A 17,972-nucleotide genomic window follows, 5' to 3' on the forward strand; every position below is an offset into this window, starting at 1 on the left:
TCTCATACTTGGGTCCCCAACAGTATTCCCTTTAACAGGGATTCCCAGTTGTTGTTGACTACAACTCCCAGCATCCCCAGCTGCAATGGCTTTGGCTTGAGGATGCTGGGAGTTGTAGTCAACAACATCTGGGAATCCCTGTTAGAGGGAACACTGGTCCCCAGATACATTTGGTCTACAGCTCCCATCCACTCCCGCCACAAGGGCCTTTGGCTCCTGATGGAACTGTTACATTAAAGAACCATTTTTGGATGTTTAGGGGTAGGAAATCGTAAATGGCTGGGGAGTCACTGAGCTGTGTTGAAGTTCTTGTGTGTGAGGCCTGCTGTGCACACGTGGCATAGGAACATAGGAAGCTGCCATATACTGAGTCAGACCATTGGTCTATCTAGCTCAGTACTGTCTTTACAGACTGGCAGCGGCTTCTCCAAGGTTGCAGGCAGGAATCTCAGCCCTATGTTGGAGAAGCTAGGGAGGGGACTCAAGCCAGAGCAGCTCCATCCCCTGAGGGGGATATCTTAGTGCTCATATTTCAGGTCTCCCATTCAAATGCAACCAGGGTGGACCCTGCTTAGCTAAGGGGACAAGTCATGCTTGCTACCACAAGACCAGCTCTCCTCTCCAACAGAATGAGGTGGTAGAGTCCCATGGTGATGCAGTGGGCTGTACCACTTTAGACTGCAAGTGAGGGATGCCATTTCTAATTGAGCTCCCAAGTTTCTCTCAAGTAAAAACAACAACAACCAACAACAAACTAGCACACCAGAGGGAGGGAGAGAGATTCTATCCAGGATTACTTTCTACAGAGTTAGTTTTCTCCCTAGCCTCTCCTTTACTTAGGGGAGAATTCAAAAAAAATGTGCCCCACAACCTGCAGTCTGAAATGAGACAGTTCATTCTAGGGGTGTGCACGAAACACATTTTGCCTTTCGTTCTGAGTTCAGAATGGAACACAAAATGCATGAAACGTTCCATTGAAACAACCAGTCATGCCTGTTGTTCCGATGGAACTACTCCATTCCACCAGACAGTTCTGAGCTCCATTTGCTGACCACACAAATGGCCACTGTGTATGCACAGAGGCCAGAGAGAGTGCCATTTTGGAATACAAAATGGTAGTTGAAATGGTTGGAATGCTCCAACACGGAATGGGGTCATTTTGTTCGGAGCTCAGAACAGGAACCCCCTTTTTAGGGCATTCTTTTTCAAGCTCGGAACACTCAAAACACCCTGTTTCGAGGCGGAACGCTCCAGTATTGGAATGTTCTGCACATCACTACTTCATTCCATCACCTCTGGACTTTTCTACCCAAAGCTAGAGCCTATGACCAGTGTGCCCCATTAACAGGGGCTCCAAGATGTGGCTGACTACAACTCCCATCACCTCTAGCTGCAGTGGCCTTTGGCTAGGGATTATGGGAGTTGTAGTCAACAACATCTGGGAATCCCTGTTACAGGGACAACTGCCGTTAAAATCGTCCCACCAATTCTTTCCATCTTTCAAAACTCTCTCCCTCATAGAAAAGGAGTTCTTGGTTCTCCATATACTGTGACATGCACAAGGCATATCTCTTCATGGATGTAGCTGTCAGTAAAGGCAGTCCCTGTAGCATCCTAGGTGTCTTCTCCGTACTGTTGGCAGTACACAGCTCGTTTGCTTGGCCAGGGAGGTCAGTTTTTCAGTCCGTGGAGTCCATATTGCTCTGTAACCCAAGCTCCCTTCTTTGAGAGGTGAGAAGTTCCAGGGGAGCAACACTTCTCTGGGTTTCAGCTTCTTCTGGAGGAGATTTCACTAGAGACTTATGGTGTCTTTGTAATACTTGGTTTATTTTGGCTGGTCAAAGACTGTAATATGCATTCATTCATGCATTCATTCATGCATGCATTCATTCATAGGTTTATTTACAAATGTACAGACTGAGAATCAGATGGAGTTGAAAATAGCAGAGAATAGCACAGCAATAGCTTACTTCCGTTCGCAGAGAACATTCCCTTGCATCCCAAGATGTGTCAGCCATCTGCCTAGTCCCTTTCCATTTCTCCATCTCCGATCTTGGTCTATGTGAGAGGAGAGCTGGTCTGGTGGTAGCAAGCATGACTTGTCTCCTTAGCTAAGCAGGTTCCACCCTGGTTGCATGCATATGAATGGGAGACTGGAAGTATGAGCACTGTAGGATATTCCCCTCAGGGGTTGGAGACGCTCCGGGAAGAGCATCTAGGTTCCAAGTCCCTCCACTGGATTCTCCAAGATAAGGCTGGGAGAGTCTCCTGCCTGCAACCTTGGAGAAGCCACTGCCAGTCTGTGAAGACAATACCAATGGTCTGACTCAATATATGGCAGCTTCCTATGTGTCTTCTCTGGCTTGCCTGCTGTTTAGGAACATAGGAAGCTGCCTTATACCGAATCAGACCATTGGCCCATCTATCTCAGTATTGTCTACATGGTCAGATGCATGGTGTCAGCCTAGTGGACTAGGAACACAGCAACCTGCTTTCTACCGAGTCAGACCCTTGGTCCATTTAGCTCAGTATTGTCTACATACACTGACTGGCAGCGGCTCTCCAAGGTTCCAGGCAGGAGTCTCTCCCAGCCTGAACCGGAGATACCAGGGGTTGAACCTGGGACCTACTGCATGCAGAGCAGATGTTCTACCACTGAGATGTGGCCCCATCCCCTAATGGGAACATCTCACACCAGACTACACACTCACATGTGGTCACCCATCCAAATGCAAACCAAGGTAAACCTTGCTTAGTAAAGGGGGCAGTTCATGCTCACTACCACAAGACTGACTCTCCACCTCAAGGTTCTTTAGACATGCCTGGCAAGAGGGGAGTGGGGAGGGGGTTACCTTACACTCCCCACCAGTTCCTTCCTTGAAGGGGACTCTACGTGCATCAAGGGTTGCCAACATTTCATTGCCAGAATAAGAGACACTAGTTTGGGGGCGCCGGCTGCGGGGAATGGCTGGGGGCGGGGCGGGAGGTTTTTGCAGTGATAATCCAGAGCCTGAGTATCATTGACGTATATGTAAGTAAGTAAGTAAATTTATTACGGTCCTTAGACCAGCTTGACATTTACAATAATACATTTATAATTTACAAAATATTCAAAATGCTAATACAAGCTCTACGAAGTTTGGATGCAACAAAACAAAACTTGGCCACATTTATAGAAGTAACAGATTTAAAATTTGACAGCAAAAAAGTTTTTAAAAATTTGTAAAAAAAAATTGTAAAAAAAAAGAAAAAAGTAAAATTGATCCATATGGCCAGGATGATTCCCTAAGAGAGGAGCAATAAACTTAATACGAGCATCCCTATAAAACTGACAATACAGAATAACATGAACAACTGACTCTATATCCCCTGAGCCACAAGGGCAATGACACAATGCGTATGTTGACGTATATGTAATTGAATTATATGCTATTGAATAATGCCAGCATTGTTATTATTTAGAACATATTCAAGCTCTGGCACTTTTCAACCCCAAAATTCTCAAAATAAGAAGCTGCTGGCCCCGCCACCAAAATGAGGGACAAATGCTGTCCCTATAGGGACGAACATTTCATCCCTGAAATGAGGGACGTCCCACATAATGAGGGGCAGTTGGCAACCCTACATGCATCTCGCATGACTCTGAATGGCTCTCCTTATTCAGGATGTGTCAGATCCATTATTACCACGTTTGATCAGCATCTGTTTAGCAATGCTTGGCCAGTTGACCAACAACTGCTCTTTCATCTCAATATTTAGCTCATACAAGGGAACCATTTACAGCAGCGTCAGGACAGGGACAGAAGGTGCCATCCACACAGCCAATGGCATTATTCAGCTTTGCTCCTGACAATTATTTGCAGTCACTGGGCATTCTATGCGTCCTACAAAAGTATCACTTGGTTGCGATGCTCAGAACGGCTCAGCTTTTAGGCACTCCTTCCCAGGGGCGTAGCAAGGTTGGAGTGGGCCCCGAGACAAGATTTTAACAATGCAAGTCATTTAATGGTACTAGAGAAGAACGTGCTGTTCTGGTCGCTCCAGGTCTTGACACTCACATCAGTTTCGGAGGATGAATACAACTGAAGGAAGCCCGGGCGGATGCACGGCTGGGGGAGCCAGTCATGTGATTTGCCTCGGGGGGGGGCCTCCCAAGGCAGTGGGCCCCCAGACAACTCTTTCCCCTTGCCCTATTATAGCTACGCCCCTGTTCCTTCCTGCCACAGTAAAGCCGCCCATCTGCAAAAGCTCCTTCCCATATGGTAACATTTTTTAAAATATCCTGCTCTTCCTCCAAGGAGCCCAGAGCGGTGTACTACATACTTAGGTTTCTCCTCACAACAACCCTGTGAAGTAGGTTAGGCTGAGAGAGAGAAGTGACTGGTCCAGAGTCACCCAGCAAGTCTCATGGCTGAATGGGGATTTGAACTCGGGTCTCCCTGGTCTTAGTCCAGCACTCTAACCACTACACCACGCTGGCTCTCTTGCAACATGAGTTGCTTGGCTATCAATAAATGCACAGAGGATGGATCCATTTTCGACTGCAGCAAGATGAGTGTTGCTCTGTAGGGGAAGATCTTCCCCAGCAATTATCCTTGATACAAGTCTTTTAAGGAGGGGAAGCCCAATACAGACATGGAGCTGAGAACTCTGTTTTTCTTCTTCTTCCCCAACACAGGGCACAAGCTGAGGAGCGGTATGGGAAGGATCTGGTTCAAATTGCTCGAAAAGCAGGCGGTCAAACGGAAATCAAGTGAGCCCTTTTGGATGTAAACAATGGCAAATGTCTTTGGACTTGAGCAGTCGAGCTAGGTTAGGGTTAGGGTCGGGTTGGGTCAGGGTGACCGTGAAGAAATGGTTGCACTCTAGGAAACATAGGAAGCTGCCATATACTGAGTCAGACCATTGGTCTATCTAGCTCATTATTGTCTTCACAGACTGGCAGTGGCTTCTCTAAGGGTGCAGGCAGGAATCTCTCTCAGCCCTATCTTGGAGAAGCCAGGAAGGGAATTTGGAACCTTCCCAGAGCGGCTCCATCCCCTAAGGGGAATTTCTTACAGTGCTCACACATCAAGTCTCCCATTCAGATGCAACCAGGGCAGACCCTGCTTAGCTATGGGGACAAGTCATGCTTGCTACCACCAGACCAGCTCTAATCTTTGGAGAATGTTCCTGCCAGTCTTGTCATTTTCAGACCTCTGACAACATGGATAAAATTGTATAGTGGCTTTTTGTGCTTTTAAAACACCATAGCGAATGTGGCCGCTGCAGGCCTGATGGTCAGATCAATAAAACCGCCTTGAGATTTTCTTAATGAAAGGCAGGGTATAAATTTAACAATCAATCAATCAATCAATCAATCAAACCAACCCTTAGGGAATACTCTGAAAGCTGCAAGTCTTGCAACCCCACCACCTCTTTTCCGTCTCTAGGGTTGTAGGACTTGTCAGAAATCCCAATGAGCATTTGTCCCCCTAGATGGTACCAACTGCCCCAGCCGGTCCTGCTAAAGACGTCCCTGGCCACCATCTAGGAGTTCCATGGGTGTTTGCCATGGTACATATGCCAAGTGTGATGGGGCGATATGCAATGGACCCTTACCAAGGAGCTGCAACCCCTCACATCTCCTCTCTAGGGCATGCCCCTAAGTGTTTAGGGACATAGGAAGCTGCCTTCTACCGAGTCAGACCCCTGGTCTCTCTAAAGGCAATGTGTGCCATCGAGTCGGTGTTGACTCCTGGTGTACACAGAGCCCTGTGGTTGTCTTTGGTAGAATACAGGAGGGGTTGACCATGACCATCTCCTGCACAGTATGAGATGATGCCTTTCAGCATCTTCCTATATCGCTGCTGCCCGATATAGTTGCAGTGGGGATTCAAACTGGCAACCTTCTGCTTGTTAGTCAAGCATTTCCACGCTATTAGGTGGTCTATCTAGCTCAGTGTTATTTACCCAGACTGGCAGCGGCTTCTCCAAGGTTGCAGGTGGGAGTCTCTCTCAGCCCTATCTTGGAGATGCTGCCAGGGAGGGAACTTGGGACCTTCTGCATGCAAGCAAGCAGGTGCTCTTCCACTGAACTCTGGTCCCAATCCCAAACAGCATGTCTTACAGTGCTCACGCTTGTAGTCTCCCATTCAAATGCAAATGAATGGAGCCTGCTTAGCAAAGGGGACAATTCATGACACCAGACGCCTCCTAATGGCGCAGTGGGGAAATAACTTGCCCAGCGAGCAAGAGGTTGCCGGTTTGAATCCCTGCTGGTATGTTTCCCAGACTTTGGGAAACACCTATATCAGGCAGCAGCGTTATAGGAAAACGCTGAAAGGCATCATCTCATACTGCATGGGAGATGGCAATGGTAAACCCCTCCTGTATTCCACCAAAGACAACCACAGGGCTCTGTGGTCGCCAGGAGTTGACACCAACTTGACGGCGCGACTTTACTTTACCACAAGACCAGCTCTCCTCCCATACATAGTCTGTGTTTACTTTAGCGTTGTTCAAGTCTGGTAGTTGTGGACAAACTGTGATTTGGGGGCTCCATTCAGGTCTCAGGCAATTGAAGCATGGTTAGGAACCTAGGAAGCTGCCTGAATCAGGCCACTGGCCCATCTGATTCAGAATGGTCTCCACCGGGGTTGCCCATCTTTGGCCCTCAGGCAATTCCCATAATCCCTGACTATTGACCATCATGGTTGGGGGTTGATGGGAACTGTAGTCCCCAAATGGCTGGACAGCCAAAGTTGGCTGGTCTTGGAAGGCGTCATGCTCCCTCTGAAAGACAAAGGCCGCAGCTTGTGGGTGCTTCTGGACCCAGCACAGTCCTTGGAGGCGCAGGTGGCTCCTTTTACCAACTACAGCTGGTATACCAGCTGCGACCCTATTTGGAGAAGTCAGACCTGACCTCAGTCACTCATGCGTTGGTAACATCCAGATTGGACTACTGCAACGCGCTCTACATGGGGCTGCCCTTGAAGACTGTTCGGAAGCGTCAGCTGGTTCAGAACGCAGCTGCAAGGATGCTTGTGTGTGCAAGTCGCTTCACCCATCCTGCTTCAGTTTCATTGGCTACCAGTCTGCTTCCAGGCTAGATTCAAGGTGCTGGTATTGACCTCTAAAGCTCTTGGGGCCGGGGTACCTGTCGGACTGCATTCGCCCATATGAATCTACCAGTGCCCTCCGCTCATCATCTCAGGCCCTGCTCATGACCCTGCCACTAATAGAGATCCAGTTGGCAGGGACTAGAGACAGGGCCTTTTCAGTTGTGGCCCCTCTGCTTTGGAACACGCTCCCTGAAGAGCTTTGCCATGCTCCCTCCCTCAGTGTTTTTAAAAAACATCTCAAAACTCACCTTTTTAAGGAGGCTTTTTAATGCTCCATTATTGTTTTGTTATATCTGGTAGGTTCTTTAGCTTCTTTAGCTTTTTATAATTTTCAGTTTTAATTTGAACCTAATAATGGTGGTTTGTAATCTGACTTTTTTTAAAAAAAGTTAATTTTATTACTTTTATTGTATCTGTGTCTATCTTATTGTTGTGAGCCACCCCGAGCAGTAGTGCCCTGGAGGGGCGGGGTATAAATATTTTTAACAACAACAAACAACAACAACACCAGCTCTCCAGAGTTTCCGGCAGCCCTACCTGGAGATGCTGCCAGGGACTGAACCCAGGACCTTCTGCATGCAAGGCAGATGCTTTGCCTCTGAACTACGGCTGCCTCCCCATCTCTGATGCAAAGAGCAGGAATGAGACCAGTTCCCATTACAGCACAAAGGAAAGTAGTGGGCAGTGGAGTCATTGGGGGAAGGGGTGCCAGGTTATGGCGAAAAGGAAAATGGGAAGGGTGGGTACCAAAGGCAATCTTGAACCACACCCCAAAATGTAGTACCCGGTGGATGTTAAGGCATATTATGATATCAATTGTAAGAGAATATATACATAGGTAAAGAGTGAGCCCACTAGGTAAAGTAACCCAATGGCTGATAACATAATAATCAGAATGTAGCAAGGTTGGAGTGGGCTCAGAGACAAGATTTTAAAATGCCCCCCTCACTGAAGCTCAGCTCATGAAGTAAAGAACTATTAAATGAGGCTGAATAGTGGTAACAAAAAGCAGAGTAAAATTCTATCTATCTATCTATCTATCTATCTATCCATCCTATGTGCCACAATAGAACATCACCCTAAATTATTTTTTTAAAGGTTTTGTAAATTGTGGACCATGCAAGTCATTTCATAGTACTAGAGAAAGACCTGCTGATCTGGTTGCTCCAGGTAAGCACAGCACTGCACTGCACTGCACTGTGCATCTTACCTCAGTGGGTGGTGAACAGGGAACCTCCTCCTTGGCGGCGAAGTCCCACCATCCGTTTCCCTCCCACCCCGGCTTTGCGCCTGTTTCCCACTCACCCCTCTCGCTGGTGCCTACTCTGGCCCCGCCTCCCACTCCCACGGCCAGGCCAGGCTGGGCCGCCTCTACCTCCTTGTCCTTACCTGGGACAGCCTGACTTGGCCAGGCCTTCCCGTCACCTCCCGGTGGCCAGCCGAGCCCGCCTCCTCAGGCTGTTTTGCGGCCCGCCGCTATCGCCTGCTGCCATTTTTCTTGCCCGCAACTCTTGCCCTTTGGCAGCGGAACTCTCACAACGTGTTGCGAGAATTCCGCCGCCAAATCCAGGACACGCACGCCGCCTAAGAGAATTAGATATATAGATATATAGAGAGAGATGCTGAGACTTGCAGTGCTTACGCAAGGTCTCAAATGGGTCTTCGGTCAGAAATGAGTCTCTCGATCTTCAGATACTTTCAAATAGACTTCTGTTAGCTATTCAAGTAGCAGAGCTCAGAATTGCCTTGTGTCTCCAATGGTTCTAATTAGTCTGATAGGTTCCACCACAAGAAGAATTATTTCACTTAACATGCAGAGAGTAGCTTTGCTTTTGAAAATAAGAAACTGGGAGACTTACTTTGTTCATGTGGTGGGCTGACAGGCTCAAGTTCATGGGCGGCGGGCGGGGGAGTGCCCCACAGAGTGAAGAGGTCGTGTGCTCCAGTCCATCACTGAACTCATTTCTTAATTGCATCCTTTTGGATGCGTCTGTCTGTCACTCTCTCGCCCCAACCTGCACATCGATTATTTCTTGGGCACCATGCATGGCCTGGAAGTCGCAATCCATCACTGGAAAGATTGACCTCTGTAGACCTGTAGCATGACCCCAATGAAAGGAGAGCTGTGCAAGGAAGCCGTGCATTTCAATCTGGCTGCGAATATGAGCCCAAAGACGAAATGGGGTTGTGGCACTCTGACAGCTGCTAGCGTAAGGATCCGGAATTAATGGAACCCTCTGGCACGGCTTTCCTCTTGGCCAGTTACTCTTTCAGGTGGTGGTGAGAAGCTAATGAAGTCATTTTTGTAAAAGCATGGAAGAATCGCTGGAGAGCTGTGTGGGAGGGAAAACCCTTCACTTTTGAGAAGCATAGACCAAGTAAAAGTATGCCCAATTAGACTAAAAAGCCGTTTACAACATTGCATGCTTCCTGGAATAATATGTTCAGAAGGAGGAGAGAGACAGAGTCCCTAGGTCTCAAGCAGGAGATCTGCCATGTTAAAAGTGCTACCAAATCAGGAGATGAGTCAGCTGCTGAAGCATCTTCTTCTTTCCCCTACCTGAACATAAGCACAGCCCTGCTGGATCAGGCCCCAGGAAGCCTATCTAGTCCAGCATCCTGCTTCTCACAGTGGCCCACTGGAATGCCTCTGAGAAGCCCACAGGCAAGAGGGGAGGGCAGGCCCTCTCTCCTGCTGTTGCTCCCCTGCATCTGGTATTTAGAAGCTCCTTGCCTCCGTGGCTGAAGGTGACCTATAGTCATCAGACTAGGCATTGATGGACCTGCCCTCCATGAATTTGTCTAAGTCCCCCTTAAAGCCATCCAAGCTAGTGGCCATTGCCACATCCTGTGGCAGAGAATTCCACAGAATATTATTATTATTTTATTGCAATGAAATTACAATAGTGCATAGACATGATCGAGGATAGTAATATAAGATGTGAATGTAACTGGGGGGAAAGAGGAGAGGGGAGAAAAAGAAAAATCCCTTAAACAGAATCTAAACAATAAAATACAACCAATGCAGGAGAAAAGGGGAAAGGGGGGAAAACATCTTCTAAGGATATGCACCTTATGCTTCAAAGTGTGAACAATTCATTATGGCCAAATAGCTGAAAATTCCTTTTCTTTACTTTGCCATCGGAGGAAAACCAGTTCAAATTCTTTCAAGGAACATAGGAACATAGGAAACTGCCATATACTGAGCCAGACCATTGGCCTGTCTAGCTCAGTATTGTCTTCACAGACTGGCAGCAGCTTCTCCAAGGTTGCAGGCAGGAATCTCTCTCAGCCCCTATCTTGGAGAAGCCAGGGAGGGAACTTGAAACCTTCTGCTCTTCCCAGAGCGGCTTCATCCCCTGAGGGGAATATCTTGCAGTGCTCACACATTAAGTCTCCCATTCAGATGCAACCAGGGCAGACCCTGCTTAGCTATGGGGACAAGTCATGCTTGCTACCACAAGACCAGCTCTCCTCTCCCATGCCAGTTATCCTCAATACCGTACCATGATGCCTCTCAATACCAGTTGCAGGGGAGCAACAACAGCAGAGAGGGGGAATGACCTCAGCTCTTGCCTGTGGGCTTCTCAGAGACATCTGGTGGGCCACTGTGTGAAGCAGGATGCTGGACTAGATAGACTTCCTTGGGCCTGATCCAGCCAGGCTGTTCTTACGTCCTTTTAGTGTTGTATTATAATGCTTTTGGCACAACCCGCCCCCCGCAAGCACGAATAATCCACAGTTCGATATAATGCTAGATTCCATATGCTGGGGATATACCCCAACAAAACATGAACATCCTTGACAGGCAGTGATCACTGCAATACCAAGTTAACTTATGAATTTCAAGCCAAAATGGCTCAATAACCAGACAGGAGCAAACCATATGCATAAATGTACCCTCCTAGGTGAATTGTGCGCTGTGTGAAAAAGTACTTCCTTTTGTTGTTCTTATCTGCTGTCAGAAGAAGGAATGGACAATAAGAGTACATAGGTGAATGTAAATCCACGGCTGACTGGCTGACTCGGCACTCGGTTCAGCAGGAGTAAACAAAAAGAGGTTACAGAGAGTAGGCCTTCCAGCATGAGACATGTAAACCCTAATCCAGATTGCCTAGATTTATCTACTGGAGGTTTCCCAGACAGCAGGCTTTCTGCGAGGCTTTACTGCCAATTTGTGCCCCAAAGAACCAACGCAAGAAGTGGGTTTTTTCAAATCCCAGGTATAAATTTGGCTACCCTCTAACACATGATGAGAAGCCCGAATTGTGTGTGAAGTGCTCTCCGATACCTCACAGGGATTTCGGGGTAAATCTGGTCGATATGTGAACGCACACCTCCATTCCGGGGGAGATCCAAACTAAAAGCCGGGTGTGAAAAACTTCCTGCTCTTGGGAACAGAAAAGCTCAAAGCCATAGCAGACATGTAGACATCACACCTTACATTAACAGTTATATTCAGGCTCCACGCAACCACCATTCTCTGGAACCAGGGTGCTTTCCAGATTAGACCCTGCAACAAGGTCATGTCGTATTTCGGAAGTGTGCTTCCACACTTCCTGCATTGTGACACTGCAGTCCCTACGGCAGGGTGCTGTTCAAATTTCCAATGCCTTGTTTCAAATTTAATCACTGCAATATAGAGCTAGGACGTTGTATATCCGGCATAAGAAAGTTGCTGGTTTTTTGGGTTGTTAGTGTCCGTGAGACTGCTCCCCCTGCTGTTTACGTTTCGAATGTGACTTGCCTGAACGGAGGCATTTTGCTGCTGTTGAGTAGCTAGTCTGGAAAGTACCCAGGAGAAATCCTGCTGCAGGCCAGTGTTTCGAGCCCTGCCAGAGAGAGCTGTAGACAACCCTGTTATGTTACTTACACTTGTGCCTTCTTGCAGCAGTGCCTGGTTTTAAACTTTATAATGAAAACCTAACGGGGAAAGGAGGAAGACAAACAAGAAGCAACTTCTAATCACGTTCAAAAGATTAAAATACTATTAAGACAAATGGGTAAATGTGGACTATGGAACAGAGGTCTGATTAGGTGCTAGTAACCATAATAGGTTCTATACAGCTCCCTGGTAGGGCTTGCACAGGACAGCCCTGCAACACATTTTATCCTGGTCCAAGAGAAGTAAGTAAGTAGAAAGTCTGTAGGCTGGGTTGAGATTAAGGCACATGTGATTCATGGTCCTGCATGGAACTCAAAAGGTATCTCAGCTTAAACTCTCAAATATGTAATGAGGTTCAATTGCAGAGCCTTTTGATGACTTCCCAGATATTTATTTAGAAAATTTATATCCCACCCTCCAGCGCAATACTGCTTAAGGCAGCTCACAAAAATGGTTAAACAATCATATATCATTAAGTAAAGTAACTAAAAACAGGACCCAGTTAAGACTAGATTTAGAAGTTGGAAGTTCGAAAGTTAATTTTTTAAAAAAGTAAAAACTCATCAGATATAGCTGCAGATAAAACACTAAAAAGCTTCTCTAAAAAGATGTGTTTTCAGGAGCTTTGTTAAAACCTTGAAAGACGGAGCATGGTGATGTTCTTATGGGAGGGTGTTCCAAAGCCAAGGGGCTACAACCGAAAAGGCCCTGTCTCTAGTTTCTGCCAAATGAATCTCCATCAGCAGTGGGGTCTGAGATACTGAATGAAAGGCCTTGGCAGAATTGTGTGGATGAATGCAGTCCGTCCGATATGTGTAGGGCCTTAAAGGTCAAGACCAACACTTTGAATCCAGCCTGGGAGCAGGCTGGTAACCAGTGGAGCTGTTGCAGGGTGGGTGTGATGCTCGTGAAGTAACTCAATAGCTTTCCATTATCTTGAACAGAAGAGAGCTAAGCTTGTCTCACTAGTTCTGGCTGACACAGCCTTGTAGAAGTCCTTAGAAGATGTAACCCGAATACAAAGTCCAGTAAGTGGTAGAAATTCTGACTCATGCAAGCAGGAAGAATAGTGATGGTTTGTGCTTCCTGTGTCATGCTGTATTTAGAATCCTAGCTACTGAGAGGGGGCGGGGTGGGGTATATGGATCTTAAGCAAGCTGGCACATTTCCTATTTAGTGCAAGACTTATTGGGCTGGATTAATCGCGATGCATAGCTGAAAGGCATCATCTCATGCTGCACGGGAGGAGAGCCAGTGTGGTGTAGTGGTTAGAGTGCTGAACTAGGACCAGGGAGACCCGAATTCAAATCCCCATTCAGCCATGAGACTTGCTGGGTGACTCTGGGCCAGTCACTTCTCTCTCAGCCTAAACTACTTCACAGGGTTGTTGTGAGGAGAAACTTAAGTATGTAGTACACCGCTCTGGGCTCCTTGGAGGAAGAGCGGGATATAAGATGTAAAATAAAAAAAATAATGGTCAACCCCTCCTGTACCCAAGACAACCACAGGGCTGTGTGTGCGACAGGAGTCGAAACCGACTTGACGGCACACTTTACAATAAATGAAAGATTCGGGCAGGGCTGGTGTCAGAAGTCAGCCTAGCTGGGTGGCTGCTCGGGACCCTCTGGAGGGCTTGTTGCTGATCTCCCAAGACCCCCTCTGTGACTGCTGATCAGCCTTTGTGTGGCAGAGTGACTCTCTTGGTGCCCACCCAGATAAGAAGGTGCTCACAGCGGGGTATTGATAGAGAATTGACCCTGAATTCATCTCCGGGTTTTCCTGTGTGGTGAGTGTGCCAGTCCTGTTCTTGTGCTGAGTTCGAATCTCCCTTCCGCCCCAGTTGTGCAGCTGTTCCTCACGGCAAGGCATGGTTCCAGTTGCTGAAGTTCGGAGCACAGAGTAGTCTCAGCTAGCTGATAATCCACTGCTGGAGGCAATCCCCTCATGGATGTTCCTGTCTGCCCCTGCTAAAGTTCTGTGTTGTCGGTTCTGCAGCATCACATTCCAGTCAAGCTAGACCAGGGCTGCTCAGCTTCGGTCCTCCTGCAGATGTTGGCCTACAACTCCCATAATCCCCTCTCTATTGACTGTGGCTGGGGATTATGGGAGTTGTAGTCCAAAAGCAGCTGGGGGGCGGGGGCTAAATTGAGCAGGCCTGAGCTAGACTCACACAGTCAAGTCATAGTTGGTGTAGGGGAATCCCGAGCTGGAGCCGATCGCTGCCGGTAAATGTGGCAAGCTTCATGCTGGGGCTTCCCTGCCACCCGGGTTTTGCAGGGAGGACCCTATCGGACGGGGCAAGAAGTAGACCTCAGTAGGCCCACCTGGAAGCATTCACGCTGGTCCCAGCAGGGAGATGTTGCCTCGCCGTCAACAGACTCTCTGGATCGGGAGTGGCTCTTGTGAGATCTCAAGGCGAGATCTCACTTCCTCCAGCTGTTGGGATTGGCCAGTGACGAGGGGCCAGTCCAGGAGGAGGGCTCGGCGTGGAAGGAGCCCTAGAGGTAGCATCAGTAGGGTGGGGCTGGGCGCTCTCCAGCCTAGCTGCTCAACAGCAGCAAAATGCCTCCGTTCAGGCAAGTTGCCTCTGAAACAAAAACAGCAGGGGGAGCAGTCTTACGGAAGCTAACAACCCGAAAAAAACAGCAACTTCCTTACGCCGGATATACGACGTCCTAGCTCTATAACGCAGGGATTAAATTCGGAGCAAGGCATTGGAAATGTGAACAGCCCCCTGCTGTCCGCGTAGGGACTGCGGTGTCACGGCACAGGACGTGTGGAAGTGCAGTTCCGAGATACGACCTGAGCCCATTGCAGGGTCTAATCTGGAAAGCACCCTGGTGAATGGAACAAGCCCTAATGCTGTTTAGCCTTCAAGCTCCCCTGGCTGAAAACCCGGAGACCACCTCAACCTCCTTTGTCAGCGGAAGGTGGATGGCTATACGGAGAGTGACATGTGGCCTAAGGGTTCATGAGAGAGCCACCTCGCTGAAGCTAAGCATGTCTTGGTGTGGTCAGTGTCTGGATGGGAGACCCACATATGGGAGATCCACCTTTGCGGGCTGGCCGTTGCTCAATGGTAGAGCACCTGCTTTGCATGCAGAAAGTCCCAGGTTCAGTTCCTGGCAGCATCTCCACGTAGGCCTGGGAGAGACTCCTGCCTGAAACCTTGGAAAGCCGCTGCCAGTTGGGGATGGGGCCATAGCTCAGTGGTAGTGCATCTGCTTTGCATACAGAAGGTCCCCGGTTCAATCCATGGCAGCTTCTCCAGTTAGGCCTGGGAAAGATTTCTGCCTGAAACCTTGGGGAGCCGCTGCCAGTCAGTGCAGACAATCCTGAGCTAGACAGATGAATGGCTTGACTCTGTCTCAGGCAGCTTATACAGGAGGTGCTCTGAAATCTGCTGTCTGGATCCGCTCCTAAGGCTGGTCTTGATTTCAAAAAGCCAGAGAGGCACTAACTCTCTGAACTGCCTCTCTGGCTTTTTTAACTCTCTGGTTCCTGTTTTCAGCAGGTTTTTAAAGAGAAGTTGCTGATACTTCCCTTGGCAACTGGAAGCAAAAGCAAAGCAAAAGCAAAGCTGTGTTATATGCAGCTAGAAATCTGGCAACCTGAACATCTGGATTCTTATCCTCTCCTACTTCCTGTTGCTCAAACTGTGAGGTTTTAAAATTGTCTCTCTCCATTGCACTTTGCAAAATTATAAAAATAATTTTGGTCTCCTGTCAGCTGGGAGGTGCAGAGCTTTAATTTGGGCCGCACAAGCTGCTCATTCATGAGGTCAGATGGTCAGCATGGGCATTATTCACACATGGCTTCATGCTATGTATCTGCCATGCATCATATGCCATGTATCTGAAGAGCAAATCTGCTTTGCAGCAGATTTGCAGATGTTTGATTCGGGATTTGGGGGATTAAATGCACCATTCACATAGGGTCGGCTCCTCTCCGCAATCCCTGCAGATCTTTCCCCTGTGTGCATTTCCACAGCTTGCTCTGGGTTTTTTCTCCAGCCAATCACATCTCAGAGAAGGAGGCTAGAGACCATTTTTGTTGTCGTTGTCTAGAATTGGCCAGGTGGGCCCGTGCGGAATGCATTGTTACTGATGGTGCTTTTCCTGGTGTAACATTGGGGGTGTGCCTTTTGCAAGTAAGGCTGTTGGTGGTGAAAATCAGAGTATGCAGGTGTGTGAAAGAGTATCTGTGTCGGGATGGGCGCTCCAATAATCCTATAAATAGTTTCAATGGGTACACCTCTGAGCCTACATCACTGACTCATCTCCTCTGTAACATCACTGACTCATCTCCTCATTATTTCGCCACCTTATCTGCCTTTCTTCCTCCTGGCACTCTTAAGTACAAGGTCTCCTTGAAAGTTAACTTGATATAGTTAACTCTCGAGTCTACTTAGCTGGGGCTCCTATCTGGGGCGAGGGGGTGCATCTTATCCCTGTTCCAATTTGCTTTGTTTGCAGCCAAATCCAGGGGCAACTAGCCCACTACCAGCTAAGTAACTTGTTCCCATATGTACCATAAACTGGGAGCTCACATTGCAGTGCAGCTCCTGAGCATATCCAGAGTGCAATCTCCAAGCCTGGAGATGCGAGCCAACAGGGAGGCTCCTGGGACCCAGGCAGAACAAGCGTAGCTGGTAACTGGTTTTCCAAGTTGAACTGCATGAGGAAGAGAAACGAAGCTTCATGCGTTTCTTTTGAGTACATATGTCACTATTTTCTATCCACAATAGGAGACAAAAAGTTGCCAGTAGTTGTCTGGCTCTCCTCCTATGCTCCCCACTGCCCAATCCCTCCTCCCAAAGAAAAGAAAAGAAAACGCCACACAATTATGTTTCTATGCACTTCTGGTTTCTTGAGCTTCCATTTCCTACATCCAAGACTCTGTGGAACTTGAATGGAAAGAAAAAACCCCACTATTTAATATGTTTTTGAGTGTCTTGTGGGTCACTGGATATTGTTGCTGAGAATCACTTCCGGAAATCCTGCTCATTGACCTTTAATGAGTTGGCTGAAATGCTATGCACACTTTTCTGTGAGTAAGCCCAACTGAGCATAGTTAAGAACGTAAGAACAGCCCTGCTGGATCAGGCCCAAGGCCTATCTAGTCTCGCGTTCTGTTTCACATAGTGGGCCATCAGATGCCTCTGAGAAGTCCACAGGAAGGGGGGTGAGGGCTTGCCCTCTCTCCTGCGGTTACTCCCCTCCTCTGTTGCCAGATTTGGTTTTTTAAAAGCCAAATTTTGGGTTACGGCCCATTTGACCCATGAGTATACCCCTTAGGTTTTGCTGCAACTGCAACTAGTATTTAGCAGCATCTTGCCTCTGAGGCTGGAGGTGGCCTATAGCCACCAGACTAGTAGACGTTGATAGACCGGTCATCCATGACTTTGTCGAAGTCCCTTTTAAAGCCATCCAAACTAGTAGCCATCACCACATCCTGTGGCAGAGAATTCCATAATTATTCACTGTGTGAAAAACTGTTTCCTTTTGTGGGTCCTGAATTTCCTGTTAGAAAATTGGACTCACTTCTGAGTAAATCTACATACATTATACTGTTAATACCACAATTTCCTCCTCATTTAAAAAAAATTATTTTATTGGTTCATCACTAAAACATCTGTCTTCTTGCTTGGCAGAATAATAGGATGGAAACTGCAGGTATGGTAGCTCCCTCTGAGGGCTTTATGCCATCCACATTTCAGACAGATAGGTGCAGGGATTTCAATTAAAGTATCCTTTAAAGTCTGAGTGTTCTCCTCCTCATAAATGTGTAACTTGTCAGAACTGCGGAAAGGTTATATGCATGTTAGTTTCTTGGGAGGGCATGATGTCAGAATGCAGACAGGTGTGTGTGTGTGTGTGTTTCCACCCCCATAATGTTTTCCTTTCTTCACAGAAGGGGATGCAGCTTGCATGTCTTGTAAAATCTTGAGGTCATGGGATGTTCCAAAATGCAGATAAACTGCT

At 47.7% G+C, this 17,972-nt stretch overlaps 1 protein-coding gene across 4 annotated transcripts in view; it reads left to right on the forward strand.

Moving 5' to 3' along the window:
* Positions 1-17,972, forward strand: part of PSTPIP1 (proline-serine-threonine phosphatase interacting protein 1) — a 98,289-nt gene that overhangs the window by 40,750 nt on the left and 39,567 nt on the right. For 3 of the 4 annotated variants that reach the window (XM_053272362.1, XM_053272365.1, XM_053272363.1), the window contains exon 3: positions 4,679-4,753. The exons of the other annotated variant lie outside the window; for it this stretch is intronic. In XM_053272362.1, the coding sequence (XP_053128337.1) occupies positions 4,679-4,753 (75 nt within the window). The remainder of the gene's footprint in view (positions 1-4,678; positions 4,754-17,972) is intronic. 4 annotated transcript variants of the gene reach the window in all.

The sequence above is a fragment of the Hemicordylus capensis genome, chromosome 10 (genome assembly GCF_027244095.1).
Source record: "Hemicordylus capensis ecotype Gifberg chromosome 10, rHemCap1.1.pri, whole genome shotgun sequence".
Lineage (NCBI taxonomy): Eukaryota > Metazoa > Chordata > Lepidosauria > Squamata > Cordylidae > Hemicordylus > Hemicordylus capensis.